This window comes from Melospiza georgiana, chromosome 31 (genome assembly GCF_028018845.1).
Source record: "Melospiza georgiana isolate bMelGeo1 chromosome 31, bMelGeo1.pri, whole genome shotgun sequence".
Taxonomy (NCBI): Eukaryota; Metazoa; Chordata; class Aves; order Passeriformes; family Passerellidae; genus Melospiza; species Melospiza georgiana.
The window spans coordinates 4370571-4394341 of NC_080460.1; the positions used below are offsets into that span (position 1 = coordinate 4370571).

The 23771-nt window shown below is 66.9% G+C and overlaps 4 protein-coding genes across 5 annotated transcripts; 2 read left to right on the plus strand and 2 right to left on the minus strand.

Annotated features, from left to right (window-relative positions):
- Window positions 1-427: 427 nt before the first annotated feature.
- On the plus strand, window positions 428-8345 carry AEBP1 (AE binding protein 1). The gene is made up of 22 exons (XM_058042334.1): window positions 428-595; window positions 1078-1786; window positions 1893-2342; window positions 2568-2630; window positions 2946-3017; window positions 3121-3214; window positions 3412-3518; window positions 3690-3782; window positions 3919-3987; window positions 4305-4379; window positions 4454-4563; window positions 4743-4882; window positions 4971-5055; window positions 5132-5276; window positions 5365-5453; window positions 5668-5791; window positions 5865-6061; window positions 6364-6543; window positions 6621-6960; window positions 7050-7189; window positions 7263-7362; window positions 7450-8345. The coding sequence occupies exons 1-22, from the start codon at window positions 428-430 to the stop codon at window positions 8010-8012; spliced, it is 4113 nt and encodes a 1370-aa protein (XP_057898317.1). The 3' UTR covers window positions 8013-8345.
- A 67-nt stretch (window positions 8346-8412) lies between these two features.
- Window positions 8413-13730, minus strand: POLD2 (DNA polymerase delta 2, accessory subunit). The gene is made up of 11 exons (XM_058042433.1): window positions 13566-13730; window positions 12758-12998; window positions 10859-10980; window positions 10239-10362; window positions 10052-10166; window positions 9704-9902; window positions 9529-9609; window positions 9108-9265; window positions 8875-9002; window positions 8697-8798; window positions 8413-8621 (listed from the first exon to the last, which is right to left on the minus strand). The coding sequence occupies exons 2-11, from the start codon at window positions 12975-12977 to the stop codon at window positions 8464-8466; spliced, it is 1407 nt and encodes a 468-aa protein (XP_057898416.1). The 5' UTR covers window positions 12978-12998; window positions 13566-13730; the 3' UTR covers window positions 8413-8463.
- A 701-nt stretch (window positions 13731-14431) lies between these two features.
- LOC131094854 (antimicrobial peptide NK-lysin-like) lies at window positions 14432-16753 on the plus strand. Its single transcript, XM_058042436.1, has 5 exons — window positions 14432-14764; window positions 15652-15776; window positions 15853-15981; window positions 16061-16233; window positions 16670-16753. Exons 1-4 carry the CDS (start codon window positions 14725-14727, stop codon window positions 16226-16228), a joined length of 462 nt encoding a protein of 153 aa, XP_057898419.1. The 5' UTR covers window positions 14432-14724; the 3' UTR covers window positions 16229-16233; window positions 16670-16753.
- Window positions 16754-17194: 441 nt separating this feature from the next.
- Window positions 17195-23273, minus strand: GCK (glucokinase). 2 transcript variants are annotated; one of them, XM_058042434.1, is made up of 10 exons: window positions 23001-23273; window positions 20958-21120; window positions 20699-20853; window positions 20345-20464; window positions 20161-20256; window positions 19755-19854; window positions 19007-19190; window positions 18659-18814; window positions 17839-18072; window positions 17195-17755 (listed from the first exon to the last, which is right to left on the minus strand). In XM_058042434.1, exons 1-10 carry the CDS (start codon window positions 23043-23045, stop codon window positions 17611-17613), a joined length of 1398 nt encoding a protein of 465 aa, XP_057898417.1. In that variant the 5' UTR covers window positions 23046-23273; the 3' UTR covers window positions 17195-17610. The 2 variants fall into 2 exon arrangements, with proteins under 2 accessions (XP_057898417.1, XP_057898418.1); XM_058042435.1 differs by lacking the exons at window positions 19755-19854; window positions 20161-20256; window positions 20345-20464; ... (1 more) ...; window positions 20958-21120; window positions 23001-23273 and having other exon boundaries at window positions 19017-19093.
- Between the last annotated feature and the right edge of the window lie 498 nt (window positions 23274-23771).

Genomic DNA, 23771 nt, shown 5'->3' on the forward strand with positions numbered 1-23771 from the left:
GAACGGGGAGTGAAATCCTCCCCTGCAGCCTGGCCAGGCGCGTGGGACCCCTCCCCACCCCAAACTCACTGTGAACAAGGAAAAGCCCAGCCCAGCCCTCCCTTTGGGGTTCCCTGCCCTGCTGTCGCTTTAGGAACAAAAGGAGAGAAAGGCTTGGGGGGGTCCCAGCTCAGCCCCCCCTCTACAGGGGCCGTGGGGGCTTCTCCGAGTCCTGCCCGAGCTCCTTCTCCTCCCTGTGCCCCGGGCCCTCCCCAGCATCAATAAAAGGGCTTTTCTTTGGTGATGGCTGCAGCAGGCTCCTGCTGGGGGCTGGGGAGGGCTGCAGGGGTTTGGGGAGGTGCAGGGGAGCCCCCCAGCCCCGGGCAGCCCCCCCAGCCCCGGCAGGCCCCAGCATTGCTGGGCAGTGACTCACGGCCGGGGGGGGGACATGCATGTGACTGCCACGTGGCCCGGCCACCAGCGGGGCCCGGGGAGCCTGCGGGGCCGGGACGAGGGGGACACACCGGGGACACCCCCCGGGCAGCCCCAGGGACCGCTGGGGCGGGCTCAGCCCAGCCTGAGCCCCAACCCTGCCGGCTGGGGGGGTCACACGCGTGTAACGTGTGTGCAGAGCGTGTGCCCTGCATCCCTGGCATCCCCTGTGTGTGTGTGCAGAGTGTGTGCCCTGCATCCCCTCTGTGTGCAGAGAGTGTGCCCTGCATCCCAGGCATCCCCTGTGTGTGCAGAGAGTGTGCCCTGCATCCCCTGTGTGTGCAGAGAGTGTGCCCTGCATCCCCTGTGTGTGCAGAGCGTGTGCCCTGCATCCCCTGCATCCCCTGTGTGTGCAGGGTGTGTGCCCTGCATCCCTGGCATCCCCTGCGTGTGTGTGCAGGCCCGGGCAGTCCCAGGCGTGTGCAGGGTCCCTGTGCCCTGTGTGCCCCGTGATCCATGTGCAGAGTGTGTGATCCATGTGCAGAGTGTGTGATCCATGTGTGTTCTCTGTGTGTGTGGCATCTCATGTGCTGTGTGTACAGGGGTGCTGGGGTACGGGGTTATCGGGGTGTGGGGGTGCAGGCGTTGCCAGGTTTGTGGGTACAGGTGTTCAGGCACCGCCATGTGGGGGTGTCGGGGTGCTGGGGTACGGGGGGTGCCGGGTTTAGGGCACAGACACCGGCTCTGCGTGTGCCTGTCCGTGCTGGGAGCGCGGGGCCGGTGTCGGTGCCAGCCCCGGGGCCGGGCTGGTGGCACCGGTGTCCTGCCGGTCCCCGGGCCGTGCGAGCGCTGATGCAGCGCCAGCCCCGCCAGCCGGGCCCCGCACGGCGCCGGTGTGGGCTCGGTACTGGTCCCGGTGCCGGTGCCAAGCAGCGCGGGTCCCGGGCAGTCCCGGTGCTGATCCCGGTGTCGGTCCCGGTGCCAGTGCGGGTTCCCGGCAGTCCCGGAGCGGTCCCGGTGTCGGTGCCATCCCGGTCCCGCCCCCGGCCGAGCGCCGCCCCCCGCCCGCCCTCGCGGGGCTCTCGGGGCTCTCCGGTACCGGGCCCGGTGCGCGGCGCGATGGTCCCGGCGGGGCCGCCCCGCTCCTGCCTGCTGCTGACGGCCGCGCTGCTGCCGCTGCTGCCGGTACCGGCACCGGGAGCGGCCCCGGCTCCCCCCGCGCTCACCGACGCCGAGATCGAGGAGTTCCTGCGGGGCTTCCTCGCTCCCGGCGACGGCGGGGACCGGGACGGGGACCGGCACGGGGACGGCACCGAGCTGGGCTTCGGCCCCGAGCTCGGCACCGGCACCGGCACCGGCACCGGCACCGGCACGGGTGAGTGATGGGCACCGGGATCCCGGGATCCGCACGGGCTCCCCGGGCCGGGCCGGCCCCGCCGCGCTCACCCCGCCCGGCCGCCGCTCCCCCTCTGTCCCCGCAGGCGCTCCGGGGCCGCTGCCCGAGCCCGGGAAAGCCAGGAAGGGCAAGAAGGAAAAGCCCCCCAAGAAACCCAAGGAGAGACCCCGGGGGCCCAAGAAGGACAAGGACAAGGACAAGGAGCGGGGCAAGAACAAACCCCCCAAGAAACCCAAGGAGAAGCCGCCCAAAGGCTCTGAAAACCCAGCGAAAGGCTCAGAAAAAAACCCAAAAGGGTCTGAAAAAAACCCAAAAGGCTCTGAAAAAGACCCCAAAAGCTCAGAAAAGCCCCCCAAAGGCTCCAAAAAGCCCAAGGAGAAGCCACCCAAGGCCACCAAAGCCTCTGGCAAGAAGCCACCAGTGGCACCGAGCCCCCCCAGTCTCCAGCAGCCCTGGCAGGGCAGGGAGGATGGAGAGATGCCCGAGCTCCTGGAGCCTTCGCACAAGGAGGAGGAGGAGGATGGAGGTGTCCGAGGTGAGTTTTGGGCGCGCCCATCTTGCCCCTGGGGGGGTTGGGGTGGGGGTCTCATCCCAGCAGAGCTTCACCCGCACCCTGGCAGCACCCCAGAGCTCTGTCCCCGTGGGTTTCCCCTCTGTGCCCCCCTCTGTCCCCCACTTTCCCTCCCGCTGTGGGGCTGTGGGGCAGGACAGGGCCTGGGGTGGCCGTGCCAGCCCCTCACTCTGTCCCTGTCCCCGGCAGAGCTGGAGGAGCCCCCGGAGGAGCGCTGGGGGCCGGGCCGGGAGGACTGGAGCCCTGAGCCGGGTGAGTGCCCAGCCCCAGGGCCACCCCTGTGTCCTGGGGACACTCCTGGTGTTGGGACTGCTTCCCTGTCCCCAAATGTCACCTTCTTGCACCCCAGTGTCACATCCCAGCTCCCTAGGGAGCTCCTGCAATACAGGCCACCTGCCTGTCCCCAGATGTCACCTTCCTGCACCCCTGTGTCACCTTGCTTTGTCCCAGCGCCATCTCTCTGCTCCCAAGTGTCACCCCCTGTGAGCCCCAGCGTCACCTCCCTCCCGTTGTCAGGTGCCACCTCCCTGGTGTCCCCTGCCTCACCCCCGTGTCCCCTCTCTGCAGAGGTCCCCGAGGAGCCGGAGCCCCCAACCCTGGACTACAACGAGCAGCTGGAGCGGGAGGACTACGAGGACTGTAGGGAGCTGGGCTGGCACGGGGGGCACTGGGAGGGCACTGGGGGCACTGGGCACGTCCCCCTGCCCCCAGCACACACCAGTGCCACCCTCCGTGTCCCCAGTCGAGTTCATCCGGAGGCAGCAGAAGCCCCCCAAGCCCCCGGGCAGGAGGAGACCCGAGCGGGTGTGGCCCCAGCCCGAGGAGGAGACACGTACGTGGGAGGGGGGGACGGGGCTGGCGCCCCGCGGGGTGACCCTGGGGACAGGCCCCAGCCTTGGGAACCCCGGGTGACACTGCAGGGACATGGGGACCCTGTGGAGAGCCCCGCAGGGACGTGGGGACCCCGTGGGGGACCCCTCGCTGCCCCCCATGCCCAGCAGAGCCCCTCTCCCGCCCAGCAGGGCCCGAGGAGCGCCCCCCGCGCCCCCCCCCCGCAGCCGCTCCCGCCGCCCCCCCCGCCCGGCCCCGTGACCGAGGGCGACTACGGCGAGGGCTTCGAGCCGCCGGACTACGACGGCTGTGAGTGAGGACGGGCGGGACGGGGAGCCGCAGCACCGCCAACACACACCGCAAACACCGCAAACACCGCCAACACCCCAAACACCGCAAACACCCCAAACACCCCCATCCCTGCCCCCATCCCTGCCCCCCGCCCCCACAACGCTGCCCAGCCCCTCCTGTGCCCCCCAGGGTCCTACGGGCTGCCCCCCCCCACCAAGCCCCGCGAGGAGCACCCGGACAAGGACCACGGGATGGAGACGGACGAGGAGAAAACCAGAGCCTGTGAGAGGGGTGGAGGGGCTGGGGGGTGGGCAGGGGGGACACGTGTGCCCCAGGGTCGGTGGCAGAGCCACAGGGAGGGTGGCATGTCCCTGGGACTGGTGTCGCATCCTTGGGACTGGTGTCACCTCACCAACAGCGAAGCCCAAGAAAGAGGAGGAGGAGGAGGAGGAGCGCTGGGCGGAGGAGAAGGGCCAGGACCGCAAAGGTGGGTGCCAGCCCCCATTCCTGCCCCCTTACACCCAAAGGTGGGTGCCAGCCCCCATTCCTGCCCCCTCACACCCAAAGGTGGGTGCCAGCCCCCATTCCTGCCCCCTCACACCCAAAGGTGGGTGCCAGCCCCATTCCTGCCCCCTCACACCCAAAGGTGGGTGCCAGCCCCCATTCCTGTTCCCTCACACCCAAAGGTGGGTGCCAGCCCCCATTCCTGCCCCCTTACACCCAAAGGTGGGTGCCAGCCCCCATTCCTGTCCCCTCACACCTGTCCCCGTCCCTGCCCCCTCACTGTGCCTTCTCCTTTACCAGGAAAACCCAAAAAACCAGGAGGAAAGAAGTGGGATCCGGATGAGGAGGAATGGGCCCCTCCAGCAGAGAAGAAAAGTGAGTGTCCCCATTGCTGGGGTGACAGGGACAACCTGGTGGGGGGTGCGCCCCTCACCCCCTGCTGTCCCCAGGGTGTCCCCCGATCGGGCTGGAGTCCCACCGCATCGAGGACGACCAGATCCTGGCCTCGTCCATGCTGCGCCACGGGCTGGGCGCCCAGCGCGGCCGCCTCAACATGCAGGTGAGGAGGGGCACCCCCAGTGCCCGCCCCACAGTGACAGCCCCAGTGCCCACCCCACGGTGACAGCCCTGCCCACGCCCCACGGCCACGGTGACAGCCCCAGTGCCCGCCCCACGGTGACACCCCTGCCCCAGGGGTCGCAGTGACACCCCCTGCCCACGCCCCCTCGCTGTCCCCAGGCGGGCCCCAACGAGGAGGATTTCTTTGACGGCGCGTGGTGCGCCGAGGACGACAGCCGCGCGCACTGGCTGGAGGTGGACACGCGCCGCATCACGCTCTTCACCGGGGTCATCACCCAGGGCCGTGACTCCCAGATCCAGTACGGCCGCCCGGGGCTGCAGCCGGGGATGTGGGAGGGGGCAGCAGCGTGGGGACCCCCGCCCCAACCTGTCCCTGTCCTCCCGCAGCGATGACTTTGTCACCAGCTTCTACGTGGGCTTCAGCAATGACAGCCAGCACTGGGTGATGTACAGCAATGGCTACGAGGAGATGGTGGGGACTGTTCTGGGGGAGTGACGGGGCAAACACGGGGAGGGAGCCCCTGGGGTACATCCCTCCCTCCTGGCAGATGTTTTATGGCAACGTGGACAAGGACACGCCGGTGCTGAGTGAGTTCCCCGAGCCCATGGTGGCGCGCTACATCCGCATCTACCCCCAGCGCTGGAACGGGAGCCTCTGCCTGCGCCTCGAGGTCCTGGGCTGTCCCCTCTCGGGTAACGGTCACCCCAAAGCAGCCGGGGGGCCACGGGGGTGGGACCTCTGCAGCCATCCCCCGCTGCTCTGTCCCTGTCCCCCCCACAGCTGTCAGCAGCTACTACAGCCAGCAGAACGAGGTGACCTCCACGGACAACCTGGACTTCCGACACCACTCCTACAAGGACATGAGGCAGGTGGGCAGGGCTGGGGGCAGGATCCTCTGCAGGGGATGGGACACCCCCGTGGTGGTGGGATCCTCCACGAGGAGTGGGCACGGCATTCTCTGTGCTTGTGGGCACTTCCATGGCGGTGGGCATCTTCATAGGGTGGGACCCTCCATGGGCATGGAATTCTCTGCAGCTCTGGGCTTGTCCCCCCAGCACTGCCCCATGTCTCCCCACCCTGCAGCTGATGAAGGTGGTGAATGAGGAGTGTCCCACCATCACCCGCATCTACAACATCGGCAAGAGCTCACGGGGGCTGAAGATCTACGCCATGGAGATCTCCGACAACCCGGGCGAGCACGAGACGGGTGAGGGAGCTGTGAGGGGCCGGGGCCCCCAGCCAGGGTTCCGGGCGTTTGCTGACCCTGCGGGGCCCTCCAGGTGAGCCTGAGTTCCGCTACACGGCGGGGCTGCACGGCAACGAGGCGCTGGGCCGGGAGCTGCTGCTGCTGCTGATGCAGTTCCTGTGCAAGGAGTACCAGGACGGGAACCCCCGCGTGCGGGGCCTGGTCAGCGACACCCGCATCCACCTGGTGCCCTCCCTCAACCCCGACGGCTACGAGCTGGCCCACGAGGCGGTGAGGGGCCATGGGGCAGTGCCGTGGGGCAGTGGGGGAGGATGTGGGGTGCTGGGATGGGCTGTGGGGCAGTGGGATGGGATGGGATGGGATGGGATGGGATGGGATGGGATGGGATGGGATGGGATGGGATGGCAAAACAGTAGGATACAGCTCCCCCCTCACAGCTCACCAGTGCCTTGGGCTCCAAGCTGGGCACCTGAGCTGTGTCAGGGAAGGGGATGGGAGCAGGAGTAGTGAGATGGGATGTGGGTGGTGGGACACAGCCCCCTGCACTCACCAGTGTCCTGGGCTGCCCACAGGGCTCTGAACTGGGCAACTGGGCACTGGGCCACTGGACAGAGGAAGGCTTTGACCTCTTTGAGAACTTCCCCGACCTGGCGTCGGCGCTGTGGGCAGCCGAGGAGAGGCGGCTGGTGCCCCACCAGTTCCCCAACCACCACATCCCCATCCCGGAGCACTACCTGTCCGAGGATGCGGCGGTGAGTGCGGCACAGGGCACAGGGCTGGGGACGGGGTGGCAGGGGGTGACACCTCATGCCCCGTGCCCACCTCACAGGTGGCAGTGGAGACACGGGCTGTGATGGCGTGGATGGACAAGAACCCCTTCGTGCTGGGAGCCAACCTGCAGGGCGGGGAGAAGCTGGTGTCCTTCCCCTTCGACACGGCCCGGCCCAGCCCCCCAACGCCGGCCGCTGCCCCCCGCCCGCTGGACTACGAGGACGAGCGGCCCGAGCTGCAGGAGACCCCCGACCACGCCGTGTTCCGCTGGCTCGCCATCTCCTACGCCTCGGCACACCTGAGCATGGCCGAGACCTTCCGCGGGGGCTGCCACGCGCAGGACGTCACCGACGCCATGGGCATCGTGCAGGGCGCCAAGTGGCGGCCCCGGGCTGGCAGTGAGTTGGGGACAGGGGCCTGGCTGCCCCCCAAGCCGGCCACCGGCAGGGGAGCGAGGGGCTGGGCGGGCGTGTCTGTGCTCTTGCAGGTATGAATGACTTCAGCTACCTGCACACCAACTGCCTGGAGCTCTCCGTTTACCTGGGCTGTGACAAGTTCCCCCACGAGAGCGAGCTGCAGCAGGAGTGGGAGAACAACAAGGAGTCTCTGCTCACCTTCATGGAGCAGGTGTGTAGTGGGACGTGACCACAGCTGCCCCAGCTGTCCCACACAGCTCCACTCATGCCTCTCCCTCACCCAGACCCACCGGGGAATCAAGGGTGTGGTGACAGACCAGCAGGGAGAGCCCATTGCCAACGCCACCATTGTGGTGGGGGGCATCAACCACAACGTCAGGACAGGTAGGTGCCGTGAGGAGCTGGCAGGGCGCCGGCAGCACCGTGCCACCCCCGAATTGCTGGCAGCACCGTGCCACCCCTGAATTGCAGCCAGCGGCGGGGACTACTGGCGCATCCTGAACCCGGGCGAGTACCGCGTGTCAGCGCGGGCCGAGGGCTACAACCCCAGCGTCAAGACCTGCCACGTGCTCTACGACATCGGGGCCACGCAGTGCAACTTCGTGCTGTCGCGCTCCAACTGGAAGCGCATCCGGGAGATCATGGCCATGAACGGGAACCGGCCCATCCGCCGCGTGGTGCCGGGCCGGCCCATGACGCCCCGTGAGCGGATGCGCCTGCGGCTGCGCCTGCGGCACCGCATGCGCCTGCGGGAGCAGCTGCGGCTGCGGCGCCTCAACGCCACCACCACCACCACGGGCAGCCCCACGGGCAGCCCCACGAGCACCGGCAGCACCGCCCTGCCCTTCCCCTTCAGCAGCACGGCCTACACGCCCTGGAGCCAGGAGCCGCCCACGGCCGGCACCTGGGAGATGGACACCGAGACAGAGGTGGTCACCGAGCTGGTGACAGAGACGGAGGGCTGGGAGCTGCACACGGGCACGGCGCAGCCCCTCACCACGGCCGAGACCTACACCATCAACTTTGGGGACTAGGGACACCACAATGACCCCTCTCTGCTTCAAGCCACGGTCGGACGCTTTGGCTTCCAACACCTTCCCTGAGCCCAGGCAGCTGCTCCAGGTGGGCTCCAGCCCCCCACCTTGCTGCTTCCAAGGACTGCAGGCATTGTTGCCAACAGCTGGCTGCTGTCAGGGACATGCTGCCCCATCCCTCGGAGCCGGGCAGTGCCAGCCCACTGCCCGTGTCCCAGTGGGGTGGCAGGGGTGGTACTGCTCTCCTGGGCAGGGCCCATGGAGGTGGGCACAGCCTTTCTCCCTTCCATACAGTTTTTGTTACACAAATAAATCAAGTTATATTGGTATGAACATCTGGTCCCTCCGGTGCTTCCCCAGCTCTGTCGCCCTCCCAGACAACAGAGAATGACAGCGAGTGCCAGGACCCCTTGAGGGGTGGGGGCTTGTGCAGTCTGTGCCCTCCCTGTGGTCAGTGTCCAACTTCCATGTCCCCGTCCTCAGAGTCAGCCCCGAAGCTGGAGAAGGTGATGGGCTGGCAGCTGAGGTCGCGCAGGTTGACGAGGCAGGCGGTCTGCGTGGCACTGAAGTCTGGCACCGTCACCAGCAGCACCCGCTGCCCCTCCTTCCCTGCAAGCACAGGTGGGTGTCAGGCAGAGGAGCCCCCCGCAGCCCCAGAGGGTCTGGGGGTGCTCTGAGACCCACCTTGGAGCACCTTGGACTGGAAGCGGGGCGCGTTGCCGCAGAAGTAGACGTGAGGGCACTCGGTGAGGATGAATGGGTCGGATTTGTAGAACGGGTAACAGCCTGGGGAAGATGGGAATTATTGGGGGAGCCCCTGGCAAAGCCCTCCCATTCAACAACCCCCCAGCCCTCACCGTACCCAGGGTGTCTGGGGCCGTGGGGCTGATGTGTCCCGCCAGCAGTGTCCACTCCAGGATCTCCAGGTAGTCGTCCATGCTGCTGTACTTGAAGATGTCACTGATGTTCTGTCCCGATGTCCCTAAAAACCTACATTAAGGAGGAAAGAGGGGGAGCTTGAGATGCTGGGCGTGCTGGGACGTGTCCCTCGGCCCCCCGGCACTGAGAGCCAGCAGAGCTGGCAGGTTTGCCCACCTGACCCCATCCAGGCTGGCCTGGTAGGGGTTGGTGACGAGGCGCAGCGTGGCGTAGGCGCTGGCCAGGGGCAGCATGCAGCGGTGCAGCGGCTGCTGCGGCAGCGTGTAGTTGGTGGGGTCGAACTCGCCGGGCATCACGTCCACGGGCACGGAGCTCTGCGGGCAGAGTGGCATCAAAGCCAAGGGGGCTCAGGGCAAAGCCCTGGTGTCACTGCTGCTCCTTTTCCCCAGGACACCCTGCTCGGCTCCACCGAGGATCCCAGGAGAAGGATTTGGAGCTGCCTCCCCATGTAGGGTGCTCAGAGGGAAGCTGGGTGCTGGGGAAGGGAGTTCTGCCACCCTGCACTGCTACCCCGCCTCAGGAACAAGACTCCCTCCCCCAGAGGAACCCGACTTCCTGGCCAGCCCTGAGCACTCACACAGAGCTGCAGCAGGATCTCATCCAGCATCTTCACAGCCTCCACACTTGCAGCCTGCGTCTTCTTGGTCAAGTACTTGGCCTGGGTAAGTAGGCAGACAGTGAAGGACAGCCCTGCACCCCGTCTGCCCCCTCCCCACACCCCAGGCGAGGCTGCAGCCCCCTCCTTGCCGTACCTTGTTAATGGTGTCTCGGCTCTGGGTGTTCTGGCTCAGCAGATTCCCGGCCAGGATGACTCGTGTGATGTGGGCAGCACAGCTTTGCTCACCCTCTGCACCCAGCTGCCCTGTCACCACGTCCACCAGCAGCTGAGTGCTCAGCAGGGCCTCCCCACTCATGCTGCCCAGCCCCAGCCCCGAGGCCAGCAGCACGAACCTGCAGGGAGGGAGAGGCTCAGCGTGCCACACTCCCAAACCGAGGGGCTCAGAGAGCTGGGGCAGGGGGCCCTGACCCCCTGGCAGCCCCCCTGGCACAAGGATGCAGCAGGGACAGTGCCAGCCCCAGTGCTGCTGCTGCTGCCTCACCGGTCGGAGCTGGGCCCGCTCCAGGGCAGCGGCGGCGGCAGGTCGGCCAGGCAGTGATCCTCCACCAGGAACTTGCCATCCTCTTCCTCACGGCCATACACAGCCACGATGGTCCCTGTGGCACAGCAGGCAGGCACTCAGCCCCAGGCAGCCCCTGCAGAGCCGCCGGAGCCACGCTGCCCCTCACCTGTCACCAGCCTCTGCACGTCAATGGCTCCCTCCAGCTTGATCCTCTGCAGCTCGTCCTCCAGCATCAGCTCGTCACAGGGCTGGATGTACTTGGGCAGGGGGGGCTGAGGCACCAGGTTATGCTGCGAGGGCACAGGGACAGCTCTGGGGGCCTCAGCAAGGACCAGCAGCCTCAGGGACCCTCCCCAACCCCAGCCCCTCACCACCAGTACAGCGAGCACCCCAGCTGGGGGAGCTGGAACCCCCCGGATGGGCTGGTTTCACTCACTGAGATAGAGTGGTGGCAAGTGGGTAGGGGGACAGATGGACAAGGGGTGGGTTTAGACTGGATATGGGGAAGGAATGTGAGGGTGGTGAGGCCCTGGCACAGGCTGCCCAGAGCAGCTGCAGCTGCCCCTGAATCCCTGGAAATGTTCAAGGCCAGGTTGGACAGGGCTTGGAGCAACCTGGGCCAGTGGAAGCTATCCACATACGTTGGCACCAAGGTGGCATCCAGGGCCAGGCCAGTTCACCGCCAGTGCTCTGGCTACCAGGAGCACAGGGAAGCCACGGTGAGCTCTCAGGTGTGCTGGCACAGCCCCCTGAGCTGCGTGGAGGAGGAGGGGGTGAGCCCATTACCTCCTCGCTGATCTCCTGCAGGATGGAGGGCTGCAGCTGCATGGCCTTGAAGAGCGTCCCCACCACGCAGCACTTCTCTCCCTCCTGCAGCTCCGAGAGCCTCCGCAGGGCAATGTCCTCCCCTGTGGAGACACGGGGGTCAGCTCAGTGGCCCCGGGCTGCAGGCAGGCAGGGGCAGGGCTGGCGGCAGCAGCTGCAGGGCCCCGGTGCTGGGGAGTGCTGGGGAACGTTGGGAGCCTCCTGCCTTTCCTCTCCTCTCCTCGAGGCACGGCGCCCAGCAGACATGTGTGGGCCAGATGGGGCCGAGGAGCATTCCAGAGCCTGCGAGCCTGCAGGCATTTCCTCTGTGCTGGGGGGAGAGCTCGGCACCGTGCTGTGCTCAGCTCCCACCAGCAGCTCAGGGCCCTAGGAAGGTGCACCCTGGGCACGGGGGCTGCTGCTCCTGCTCTCCACCCAGGGGGTGACCCAAACAGATCACTCAGCGCCCCCAGACCTGACCCCTGCCAGGGCCAGATCCTCTGGCCCAGATCCTCGCTGGAATTCAGGATCCCCATCACTGCCAGAGAAGGTCCTGGCATGCTGACAGGGCCCTGGGCTTCAGGCAGGGATCCACAGGGGATGCAGGCTGGGAGAGGAGCAAAATCTCCCTCACCACAAGGTGAGACCAAAACTGGGCACACAGAGGTGCTCCAGCTCCATGCAGTGTGTGTCTTCCCATGCAGGATGTGGCTGTGGGACTGTCATTCCCCATCTATCCCAGCCTGTGAAGTCCATCCTGAGCCTGAGGCCCTGGAGAAGAGCAAGGAACTTGCTCCTGGTCTCCCCTCCCAAAACAACGCTGCCTGCCCCAGCTCCTCGTCCTATCTGGGTGACATTTCTCCTCCCCAGAACCCCACTTTGCTCATCATGCGCTGCTGAACGTGACTCCTGTCCCAGGGAGAGCGCCCCGCTGCCATCCCTGGCACCCCGCACTGGAAACAAGGCTTCCCGAGCCCAGGAATGCAAACACTCTGAGTCAGAACAAAAACAATCCCGGTGAAGTTTCTTATTTTTGGCTCAAGCTCCCCAAAATGTGTGTTTGGGGGGAGGGGGCTGTGCTCTCCAGATTTCTGCCTGCAGGCGCTTCCTGCTGGGAGACAAAACCCCAAAATCTGGTCCCATCCCAGGGCTCGGGGAGGTGGAGCTTTACAAACCACCGGGTCCTGTCACACTTGGCAGAGCCCAACCAAGGAGGGACATCGGCAGTGGGACCAGCACTGGCTCTGCCTCCACACAGCCCACGGGGCTGGGGAGAGCACGAGAGCTGTGCTGGCCCAAAAGCTCCCACTGAAGGGGTTTTTGCCCATAGAAGGGCAAAGCTGAAGGAAATTCGATCTCAGGCCAGGGAGGGGGGGCAGAGCCCCAGCAGCGTTGCTTCATCCCGCGGATGGAAACTCTGAGCGAGGGTCCCACCCGCAGAACCACAACCCCCCAGGACAGGAAACAGCCCCCCCAGCACAAACAGCACCTCTCACCCCCCCTGCACCCCACTTCCTGGCCTGGGCCCCCAGCCCCACCCTGACAAACCTCACGCTCGGCTCCTGCTCCCCAAAGCCTATGGGGGGACGTGACCATCGTGGTCTCCCTGTCCTGGGGCAGTTTTCTTCCCTTCCCTAAGGCAGTGCTTTCCCTGAGCAGTGTGTTCCCCAGGGCAGTGCCTTTCCCCAGGGCAGTGCCTTTCCCCGGGGCAGTATTTTCTCCTGGGCAATGTTTTCCCTGGGGCAGTGCTTCTTCCAGGGCAGTGTTTTTCTCAGCGTTCCCCCGCTCCCCCGGGCAGTGCCTTTCCCCAGGGCAGTGTCCCCCTCTCCCCCGGGGCAGCGCGTTCCCGTTCCCGTTCCCGTTCCCGTTCCCGCCGCTCACCCCAGCGGCCGCGGGCGCGGCGCTCCAGGCAGAGCCGCATGCCGGCCAGGCGCACGGCGTACACGTGCGCGTACTGCCGGCAGAAGCTGCGCTCGCCCAGCCGGAACGGCTGCGACAGGTCCGAGTAGGCCGCCACGGGCACCCGGGGAAAGGTGGGGGGCTCGCGCGAAGGGGGGGCCAGCAGCCCCTGCGCCGTGGGGGCGGCCCGCTCCGAGAACATCCTCGGGGTGCAGCCACGGGTCTGCAAAACAAACCGGGGAACTGAGGGTCAGGGTCCGGCCCGGCCACCACTGTCACCCCAGGGAACAACAGGCCCCCCGAAAATGATCCTTCCACCCCCAAAATACAAACCGCGCCCGGGTCTGACCCTCCCTGTGCACGCTGCAGCGCTCGGCCCCCCTCTCCTCCCACCCAGGGCATCCCCAAACTCATCCCGGCCCCGCTCTCCTCTCCACCCAGGGCACCCCCAGACCCGTCCTGGTGACCGCACCATCCTCTCCCACGATCTCCCCCCGAGGAGGACGCCTGAAGCCCCCACAGAGCGCACCTGGGCCACCGGCTCCCCGCAGGCCCCTCTCCCAAAGGGACCCGGGCCCTGCACAGCCCCCTGGCCGTGCCCAGCAAACACAGTCCCTGGGGCACGATCCCCCTCCCCGCGGCACCGGGAGCCCCCCAGACCCGCAGCCCCCCTCAGGCTGCGGCCCTCACAGGACCCCCCCAGCCGGGTCTCCCTCGCTCCCAATCGGGCACAGCCGCTCGGCCGCGGCCCGGGGCTCCCGCCGGTGAGGGGTCCGAGGCCGATCCGTACCGGAGGGGGGTCCAGATGCCGGTCCGTGCGGGGTCAGGGTCAGGGGCCGGTCCGTGCGGGGTCAGGGGTCAGGGGCCGGTCCGTGCGGGGTCAGGGGTCGCAGGCCGAGGGTCGCCGCCGGTACCGGGGCCCGCCATGGGGGCGGGGCCGCGGCGGGAAAAGGCGCGAGACCGCAAACACGGAAGCGGTGCGGCGCGCGGGGAAGTGACGTCAGAGCCGCCGCGGGAACGGCGGCGGGCCGGGGGCGGCGCGGGGCGGGGGGGGGGCGACATGACGGGGACCGGGACAGCGAGAGACACCGGCACCGACCCGAACCCATGGGGTGGAGGGCACGCCGGCACCCACGCGAGGGGACACCGAGCCCTTGCGCTCCCCGGAGCCCGGGGGGGTCCCCGGAGGAGCCGGGACGGACCCTACGGTTGGGCCCCGGGGGTCCGGCCGGTCCCTCCCCGCCCCAGCTCTGGGGCAGCGGCCCTGACGGGCGAGGTGGGGGGGCCGAGCTCCCGGTGAGGCTGGAGGGGCTGCGGGTGCCGAGCTCCCCGTGTGAGACTGGGGGTGCCGAGCTCCCCGTGTGCCCCCGTTGCAGGGCTGGGGGTGCCGAGCTCCCCGTGTGCCCCGGGTGAGATTGGGGTGCCGAGCTCCCCGTGTGCCCCCGTTGGAGGGCTGGCGGTGCCGAGCTCCCCGTGTGCCCCGGGTGAGATTGGGGGTGCCGAGCTCCCCGTGTGCCCCGGGTGAGACTGGGGCTGCCGAGCTCCCCGTGTGCCCCGGGTGAGATTGGGGGTGCCGAGCTCCCCGTGTGCCCCCCGTTGCAGGGCTGGGGGTGCCGAGCTCCCCGTGTGCCCCCGTTGCAGGGCTGGCGGTGCCGAGCTCCCCGTGTCCCCCGGGTGAGATTGGGGGTGCCGAGCTCCCCGTGTCCCCCCGTTGCAGGGCTGGGGGTGCCGAGCTCCCCGGGTGCCCCCCGAAGCCCTTCCCGCGGGGGTGGAGCTGTGAGGCAGGAAGGGCCCTGCGAGCAGCTGTGCACGGGTTTTGGGGTTTGGGGTTTTGGGGTTTCGGTCCCCCACCCCCACAGCCCGCGGCCCCGCTATAAAAGGGGTCGGCACGCAGGCAGTCACCACGGCCACGCAGTGTCACCGGCTGTCACCGGCTCAGCGGGCTCACCATGGCTGCCACCCTCGTCCTGCTGCTGCTGCTGCTGGGAGGTACCAGGACCCTCCCGCCTCCCCGGGGGCACGGACAGGACACATGGGGACAACGGGGATGGCAGCCTGTGTGACTGAGCTGGGGGGCTGGGGTCTGTGTGGGGAGCCGTGTGTGCCAGGGATGGGGTCTGTGCAGGGGCAGGCACTCAAGGGTGTGAGGAGGGTCTGCATGTGATGGGGATGGGGTCTGTGCAGGGACAGGCACTCAAGGGTGTGGGGAGGGTCTGCGTGTGATGGGGATGGGGTCTGTGCAGGGAGGGTCTCTGTGTGATGGGGATGGGGTCTGTGCAGGGACGGGCGCTCAGGGGTGTGGGGAGGGTCTGTGTGTGATGGGGATGGGGTCTGTGCAGGGAGGGTCTCTGTGTGATGGGGATGGGGTCTGTGCAGGGACGGGCGCTCAGGGGTGTGGGGAGGGTCTGCGTGTGATGGGGATGGGGTCTGTGCAGGGAGGGTCTCTGTGTGATGGGGATGGGGTCTGTGCAGGGAGGGTCTGCGTGTGATGGGGATGGGGTCTGTGCAGGGACGGGCGCTCAGGGGTGTGGGGAGGGTCTGTGTGCGATGGGGATGGGGTCTGTGCAGGGAGGGTCTCTGTGTGATGGGGATGGGGTCTGTGCAGGGACGGGCGCTCAGGGGTGTGGGGAGGAGGACAGGGGCACAGGCAGGAGGGATGGTGGGGTCTGATGGGAACAAGCACCTGGGGGTGGCGGGGATGGGGTCTGCCTGAGCACCCAGGGATGATGGGCACGGTGCCCATGCTGACACTGGCACCCGGGGACAGTGGGAACAGGCAGGCAGGATGGTGGGGACGGGGCTGAGTACCTGGGGCTGGTGGTTTAGGGTCTCGGCACCCACCCTGCGGCCACGCTCACCGTCCTGTCCCCCTGCAGCAGCTCAGGCCGCGGACCCCCTGCCCTGCCAGGGTGACCCCATCTCCTGGTGCAGGGACACGGCCACGGCCAAGCGCTGTGGCTGGGAGCAGCAGTGCCAGCACCTCTGGGACAGCCTGGCCCTGGTGAGACCCCAGCCCCGAGCACTGCCAGGGCCACCCGGGGGTGCAGGCAGCCCTGAGGGTCTGTGTGTCCCCACAGGGGGACGTGGCTGACGGGGACGGCGTGGCTGACGGGGACGGCGTGGCAGAGGGCAGGAAGTTGAAGTGCAGCCTGTGCACCAAGGTCCTGAAGAAGATGCAGGATCTGGCAGGTGACGACCCCGACGAGGTGAGGGGTGATGAGGGGCTGGGGGGCCGGGCTGGGGGCCCTGTCCCTGCGTCCCCCTGACCTGTGGTGGCTTTGGCAGTCGGCGGTGCAGGCGGCGCTGCAGAAGGGCTGCCGGGCGCTGGGCCGGAGGCTGGGCAAGCAGTGCCAGCAGCTGGTGAGCAAGTACCAGGATCAGATCAGCGAGGGGCTGCAGAACGGGGACATGCCCAAGGACATCTGCACTGCCATTGGCCTCTGCCGCTCCTGAGCACGGTCAGTGCCCACCTGCATCCTGATCCTGCACCCCACGGGCTGATCCTGCACCCCACATCCCCGTCCTACATCCTGCACCGTGTACTCTTCCCTGCGTGGCACTCCCACACCCCCTGTCCTGCACTGTGCCCTGCACCCTGTAACCTGGTCCTGAACCACATCCTGCACCCGTATCCTGATCCTGCACCCCATGTCCCAGTCCTGCACTGTGTCCTGAGCCCTGCATCCTGCACCCCACATCCTGCTCCCATATCCCCCCTCTGCATCCCTCACCCCGCACCTGCTGGAAGGGTGGGAGTGTTTCAGAACCTTCCGTGCTGCACTCTGCAGGGTGGGGGTGAGCCAGGCCGCCCCCAGTGCGCTGTGCAGCAGGGGGAGGCTGGAGGAGCTGCTTCCACTGGCCCCTGACTCCCCCTGCTCTTTCCTTTCTCCACAGGCACAGCCCCGAGTGCCCCCAAACCCGATGCCCCTCCAGCCCCGATGGCCCCACAGCCCAGCCATCCCCCTCCCCACAATAAACTCCCTCCTCTGGCTCCAGGGTCTCGTTTGTCTGCCCTGGGGGGACATGGTGACAAGGGTGAATGGCACCAGGCACTGGCAGGGGACAGCCTGCCCCCAGCAGGGCCAAGGTGACACCGGAGGTGCCAGCAGTAGGGTGGGGATGTGTCCGCTGTGGGTTCCCTTCACACACCCGGGTGGTGCTGGCTGTCACTGTCCCCTCCCTGTGCACCCCATGCCTGGCACTACATCTGTCCCTGCACTCGCCACTGTCATTTGTCACCCGCTTGTCACCGGTGCAGCCATGGGCTTGGGATCCTCCTCCTTGCTGTCCCAGCTGAGCACGGGGCATCCCTGCTTCAGCCCCAGGCAATCAGAGCACAGGGAATCCCACACCCAATTCTTTTTCTTTAATTCCAGCCAATTGGAGTGCAGGGAATCTCTTCTGTTTGACCCCCTCCATCTGGCCCATTTCTGGTGTACTCCGGTCACCCTCTGCACCCCAGGGATCACTGGTGGGGAGCTCCTCTACCCTGACATCCCCCCCAAAGTACCCCAGAGAGCCCCTCATCTCTAGGCCACCCCCCTGGGGGGGCTTTCTCCCAGCAAAGGGGCTGGGGTGCGCTGGAGCCCCCCTTGCTGCAGCTGTGTGAGGATGGGGGAGGGAGGTGAGGGCACGGGAAGCTCTGTGGCCACCCCATAGATGTGGGGCAGCCCCATGGGGGTCTCTCTGCCAGCACGGGGAGAGAGCAGCACTGGCCAGAGCGGCCCCAGAGAAGTCCACACACACCCCGTTTATTGGGTGCCGGAGCCGCCTCCTCCCCGCGTCCGTGTCAGCTCCCAGAGGAGCGCCGGCCCCGCCGTCCCCCCGAGTCCAGCTCACTGCCCCATCATGCAGGCCATCTTGCAGGCCACGGCCGAGATGAGGGCGGCCCCGCGCCCGCTGCCTTCCTCGGACTGGATGAAGGTGATGTCGCAGCCGGGCGTCAGCTGCCGCACCGTGGCGTGGAAGTGGTCCTTGAAGCTGGGGAGGGGAACGCGGGGTCACCGCTGGGGTCAGGGCTTGGGGGATGAAGGGAGGGACGGGGGCGTCGCCGGGGTCCCCACCTGGGATGGAGCTTGTAGACGGAGCCGTCGACGCCGACGGTGATCTTGAGGGTGTCCTGGCTGCGGCTCTCGCGCATGCGGTTGATGACGCCGGCCAGCCCGGCCGAGCACATCTGGGCGGCGCGCGTGGACACGCTCTCGCACACGCGCCGCACGATCTCGCAGTCCGTCCGCGACGGCAGCAGCTCGAAGGCTGACAGGATGTTGTAGATCTGCTTGCGGTCGTCGGAGTCGCTGGGGTAGGGGAGGAAAGGGGGTCAGCAATGGCTGAAGGGTGGGGAGCCCGGGGAGGCAGCTGCAGGGGGAGCCTCACACGGGACAGTGTATGGGGTCCGAGGATGGGGAACCCCAACTGGGCCAGTCAGAGCGGGTTGGTGTGGGGTGATGGCATGGGGGACTCCAACATGGGGCTGCTGTGGGGTGATGGGACAGAGGGACCTGGAAGTGGGCCCCCCGTATGTGGGGTGATGGGATATGGGGACCCCAATATGGGACAGAGCAGGCACGTACGGAACGGTGGGATCGTGATGGGCCCGTGACAGGGGACACTGGTTTGGGTGGCAGAACACAGGGACTGGACAGTCAGAGTAGGCTGGTGTGGAGTAACAGGATAAAGGAGCCCAAAATGAGGCGGTGAAAGCAGACTGGGATGGGATGATGGAACAGGGGATCGATCCCCTGTGGGACAGCCCAGCGCAGAGCGAGAGCACAGACTCCTCAGTGTGCCTGGAGCAGTGCAGAGTCAGAGCACAAGCCTCCCAGTGCCTCCCAGTGCTGTGCAGCCTGGCAGGCAGTTTGGGGGTGACCCGCAGCCCTGTACCTCTCAATCTGGGACATGAAGCGGGTCTCAAAGGTCCCACGAGTCTTGAGCTTCTCAGAGGCCTCCCCGTTGAAGAGCAGGTTCTCATCCACCAGCTTCAGCAGCACCAGCCGCACGATCTCCCCCATGTACTTCCCCCCGATGATCTTCTCGTACCTGGGGGGGGGCACAGGCCAGGGGGCGGCATCAGAGCTGGGATTTGAGGGCTCACCTCCCAGAGCAGCCCCTCTTTCCTCCCCCTCCCTGCTGGATGTGTTCATGGCCCAGGGCGGAGGGTGCCCTGCCGGGGCTGAGGGACGCGGGGACGGGAGGGACGCCCAGAGGAACTGGATCTCTCCTATTCCTTACAGTTGCTGACCGGGGTTAAGGGAGGTCTCGTCCACCACGCGGTCGTACTCCAGCAGGAACTCGTCCAGCTCCCCGGAGGCTCCAAAGGCCCCCCACTCCGTGTTCACACACATGCGCCCCTCGTCGCCCTCCACCAGCTCCACGTTGTGCATCTCCTCCATGTAGCAGGCGTTGCAGCCCGTCCCTGCCAGGAACTGGGCATGGGTCTGGGCAGGGGGGCAGCGCTGGCACCCCCCACCACAGCCCCCCATCCCAGCTGGGATAAAACTGGGACGGTGCTGTGCAGCAGTGGGGAAGAACTGGGGGGTCCAGACGTGCCAGGGCAGGGGTTGGGACCCATATGGAGCCTGAGGGATGTTCCTCAGCCTGGTGACTGGCACCATGGTATAAAACTGCTTCAAAGGTGACTCCAGGACATGGGGAAGAGGTTTCAGACTAAAAGAGGGGAGATTTAGATTGAAGAGGGTTCAGACTAAAAGAGGGGACATTTAGATTGGATACCAGGAAGAAATCCTTCCCTGTGAGGGTGGTAGGGACTAACACAGGCCAGAGTCTGGGGCCAGGGCAGCCCCTTGGGGACCAGCCCTGTTACGATGACCACCCCCTTTCTCCCAAAGTCAGCAGAGAGCCACTGCCACCCCCATGTCATTGGTGTGTCCCCCCAGAAGGACGGGGCAGCAGCAGGGCAGCGGGCCCGTGGACAGCTCCCTGTGCCCAGCCACGTGTCCCTGTAGAAGGGGCATCTTACCCACAATCATCCCAACCTCGCACCGGTGATCTTCGTAGTAGCAGGAGATCATCGTGGCCACCGTGTCGTTCACCATCGCCACCACGTCCATCTCGAAGTCCTGGGGACAGGGATCAGTGTGGGCTCCTGGGGGGCCCGGCTGTCCCCAGACAGGTGGGTTTGGGGTGCATGGTCCCCAAGGGTGAGGGCCTGGGCACGTGTCATGCACACGTGTGTGCACACTCATGGAACAGCCCTGCCTAGAGACACACAGGGCTCCAGCAGCCACATCTGGGGACAGCTGAGCTCCCGTGGCTCCTTCCTGGGGACACAGCAGGCTGCAGTGGCCCTGTGGCAGGCAGAGGCAGGCTGCAGTGAGCCTGGCAGGGACAGCAGGGGTGGTGCCAGCACAGGGGGATCCTCTCACCCCTCGCCGTTTGATGGCGTCCCTCAGCAGCCCCACCACGTTGTTCCCTTCCGCGCCCGAGGCTTTGAAGCCCTTGGTCCAGTTCAGGAGGATGCCCTGCAATGGGGGTCAGACCGAAATGGGGCTGTGCTTTAGGTGAGCCTGGGGACCCCCAAGCCCTGGTGCTGCCCGGACACCCCCTCACCTTGTCGATGTCCTCGTGCCGCACGGGGAAGGAGAAGGTGAAGCCCAAGGGCAGCTTTTTGTGCTTCATCTGGTGCTTGTCCAGGAAATCAGAGATGCACTCGGAGATGTAGTCGAAGAGCTGGAAGACAGAAGGTCCAGGCTTTCCCGAGGGATGTCCCCACCCTCCCACTGCCCTTGGACAGATGCTGTCCCCCACCACGGGTTCCCCAGGCTGCAGGGACGGGTGTGTCCCCTCAGGTGTTCCCTCTGAAACACACACAACGAAAGGGACTGGGATGGGATGGGATGGGATGGGATGGGATGGGATGGGATGGGATGGGATGGGATGGGACACCCCGTGTGCTCCACTGACCATCTCAGCCGTCCCAGTCATGGCATCCTCCGGGATGGAGTACATCTGGTGCTTCGTCTTCACCTTCCACTGCCCCTCCTCCCCCTCGCCCACCTTCACCAGCATCACACGGAAGTTGGTGCCGCCCAGGTCCAGAGACAGGAAATCTCCCACCTCTGCAGAGCCAGGAAGAGGAGACAAGGTGACGGGCTCTTGGAAGGCTCAGCCTTGCACGCGGAGCTGCAAGGGTGGCACACAAGGGGCTGGAGTGGCACCGTACCAGAGCCCTCGGGGGTGGAGCGCACGTAGGTGGGCAGCATTTTCACAGAGGCTTCCTCGTGCGTCTCCAGCTTGAGCCCTCGGTCCATCTCCTTCTGCATGCGGTACATCACCTTCTTCAGGTCCTCCTCCTTCAGGCGGAACTCCGACAGGATCTGCTCCACCTGCACACAGCACAGCGTCAGACAGGCACCAGGGATCTGGGATGCAAGGTGCCTGAGCTGCAAGAATTCCAGGAAACTCCAAGTTTCCCTTCCCCCGGCCCTGTTTTCACACGGCCGCCCTGAAATGACATATCCTGTCGCTCTGCTATTCTCCCACTGAGCAGGGAATCGATAGAACTGTCATGAGGCACCAAGGCCCCTTCTGGTGCTGCCTGCAGGACACCACGGTCAGCTCTGGTGTCCGGGCTTGGCACTGGGCTGCTGCCATCCCTGTCACCCAGCTGAATTGTCTGGGTGGCTGTGCACCATTCCAGCAGTGACCTGGGACCTCCCATCCTGATGAATCCCAGAGTCACTCCCGCAAGGAGCGCTCCTGGCCATGCCCTTGAGCAACACAGCATCTCCCACCAAGGACGTGGGATTCTTTTATGGTGAAGATGCTGGTGTGTCCCCCTTGCTCCCCTGGGAGCATCCCTCTCCCTGTACCCCACCGGGAATCGTGGGCACCCACCAAACGTGGGGCTAAAATGGGGCAGAGGGCAGGCAGGCAGGAATGCTCCTGGGGATTGCTGCCTTGTCTCGCTGCCAGGGAGAGCCGCAGGGCCCACTCCAGGGAAGCACCTAGCAAGCAGGATCCGTGTTTATCCTGTCCGTAGCAACCCAGGGCTCGGCGCAGCCTCCATTAGGCGGCAGGGCTGGGGCCAGGTGCCCCGGCTGTCAGATGGAGCGGGGCCGGCGCTCCCTCCCGGCCAGCTGCAGCCGGCAGCATTAGGGCTCATTAGCCACCGCCGCTTCCCGGCACACAGGTGTTTGCCTCGAGGCTGCTGCTGTTTCCCGACAGGTTTTGGGGTAGGGGGCTCAGGAAAGCGTTTGGAGCGTGCCAGCTCTGGGGGCGCCCCTTGCCGTGGCTCAGTCCAGCTGCCCTGGCACATCACCCGGGCCCCAGTGCCGTGGCTGCAGCACGGAGCCCCCGGAACGGGGCTGGGCTCCCACGGCGGGGAGGTTTGCCCTGGTCCTGAGGGTGATTGGCCAGAACGATTGGAAAAATCCTGCCAGGAAAGCTGGAGCTGGATCCGATCAGCCCTCCTGGGCTGTTGGCTGCAGGTATTCAGTGCCAATCCATCCGGTGGCACCACTTGCAATGGGAATCCCCAGTCTGCCATGGCTGGAGGGTCCCTGTCCCAAGGCTGGCACTCGGGAGTCCCAGTTTTATTTCTCCAGTGTTTTTCCCATCTCAGCACCACATTTCCCTGCTCATCTCTCCCCTCGCCTTCAAAACCATGGGTTTGGTCCTTCCCTGGCAGGATTTGGCTCTTCCCACATGACGTTATCTGGCTCTCAGCTTCCCATGGAAATGGTGTGCTCCAACACATCCCACCGAAGGGATGGAGCTGGGAACCCTGTGGCTGCTGGCTGCAGTGGCCAGTGACACCCATCTCTGCTGGTCCAGCATGTGATGAGTCCCCTCAGTGTTCCCTTGGTGTCCCCTGAGCTCAGTCCATCTGGGAGAGGATGCTTCCCACAAACAGCTGGTTCTTGGCTGGCATGAGCCCTGTGCCACCGTGCTGGGTGCCACAGTGACAACGATGACAGCCAGCTGAAGGAGGTGACAGGCCCCATCCCATCCTGGGGATGTTGGGAGAATCCCAGCCCAGCAGAACGTCCCACAAATGCTCCCAGCTCCATCAGGAGCCCTCTGTGCTGTAGGGCCTGTGCTGTTCCGGGGTGACCTCAGGGATGGGGCTGCCCTGGTGCCCTCCCCAGCAGCCATCCTCCTCTGGGCTGGAGCCTGGGGAGCTGCCGGGAGCACCAGGGGAGGCTGGAGCCCGGCGAGGCTCCGCACTCCTCCCGCCACCGCCCGGGCCCCCGCAGCGCCTCACCTTCTCCTTCCTGCTGCTCTCCATCCTGGCTCGGTGATCCAGCATGGGGGCAGGCGCGGGCTGGGGCGGGCTGCGGGCCGAGCCGTGCCCCCCTCGGCCGCTGTGTCCCCACCGTGGTGCCGGGCCCGGGGCAGCGCCCTGCCCTGGCCTGGAGCGCGTCCGCCGGGCCCCGCGCTGCTCCGTGCCGCGTCCCTCGCTCCGTGCCTCGCGGATGCTCCACTTTCGCTGCCTTATCTCATCCGAGGGCCCGAGCGGCCCCGGCGAGGCGGTCCCGGCCCCGGTGCCGGTCCCGGCCCTCAGGCGGAGCGGCAGCGAGCGGGCCCCGGGGCCGCGGCGGGGTCAGCCCTGCGGCCCCACATGCTCTGCTCGGCTCCGCTCACGCTCTCCGGGGCTGCCTCGGTGACTGCGGCCTGCCTGGGGGTCCCAGCCCGGCGCGGGGGGCTCCGGCAGCCCTGGGGACCCCTGGTGTGCTGGCCGGGCTCGGCCGCGACCCTCCCCGCCGCACCCCGCCCCGGGTCAGCCGTGTCCCCGTTGCCGTGCCAACGGCTCGATGGTGGCGGCAGGCACTCCAGCGGCCGGCTTGGCAACCGCGCTCCCATGGAGACCGGGCACGGCCGGGGGCGAGGGCGGCGGGAGCGCTGCGGGCCCCGGCCCGGGACGGCGCCGCACCCCCGAGCCGGCACCGCGGGGATCCGGGATGGTGCCGGTGTGGGCACGGGGATGGGGCACCCCGGCAGCCCCGCGGCACGTCATGCTCCCGGTGTGGCGGAA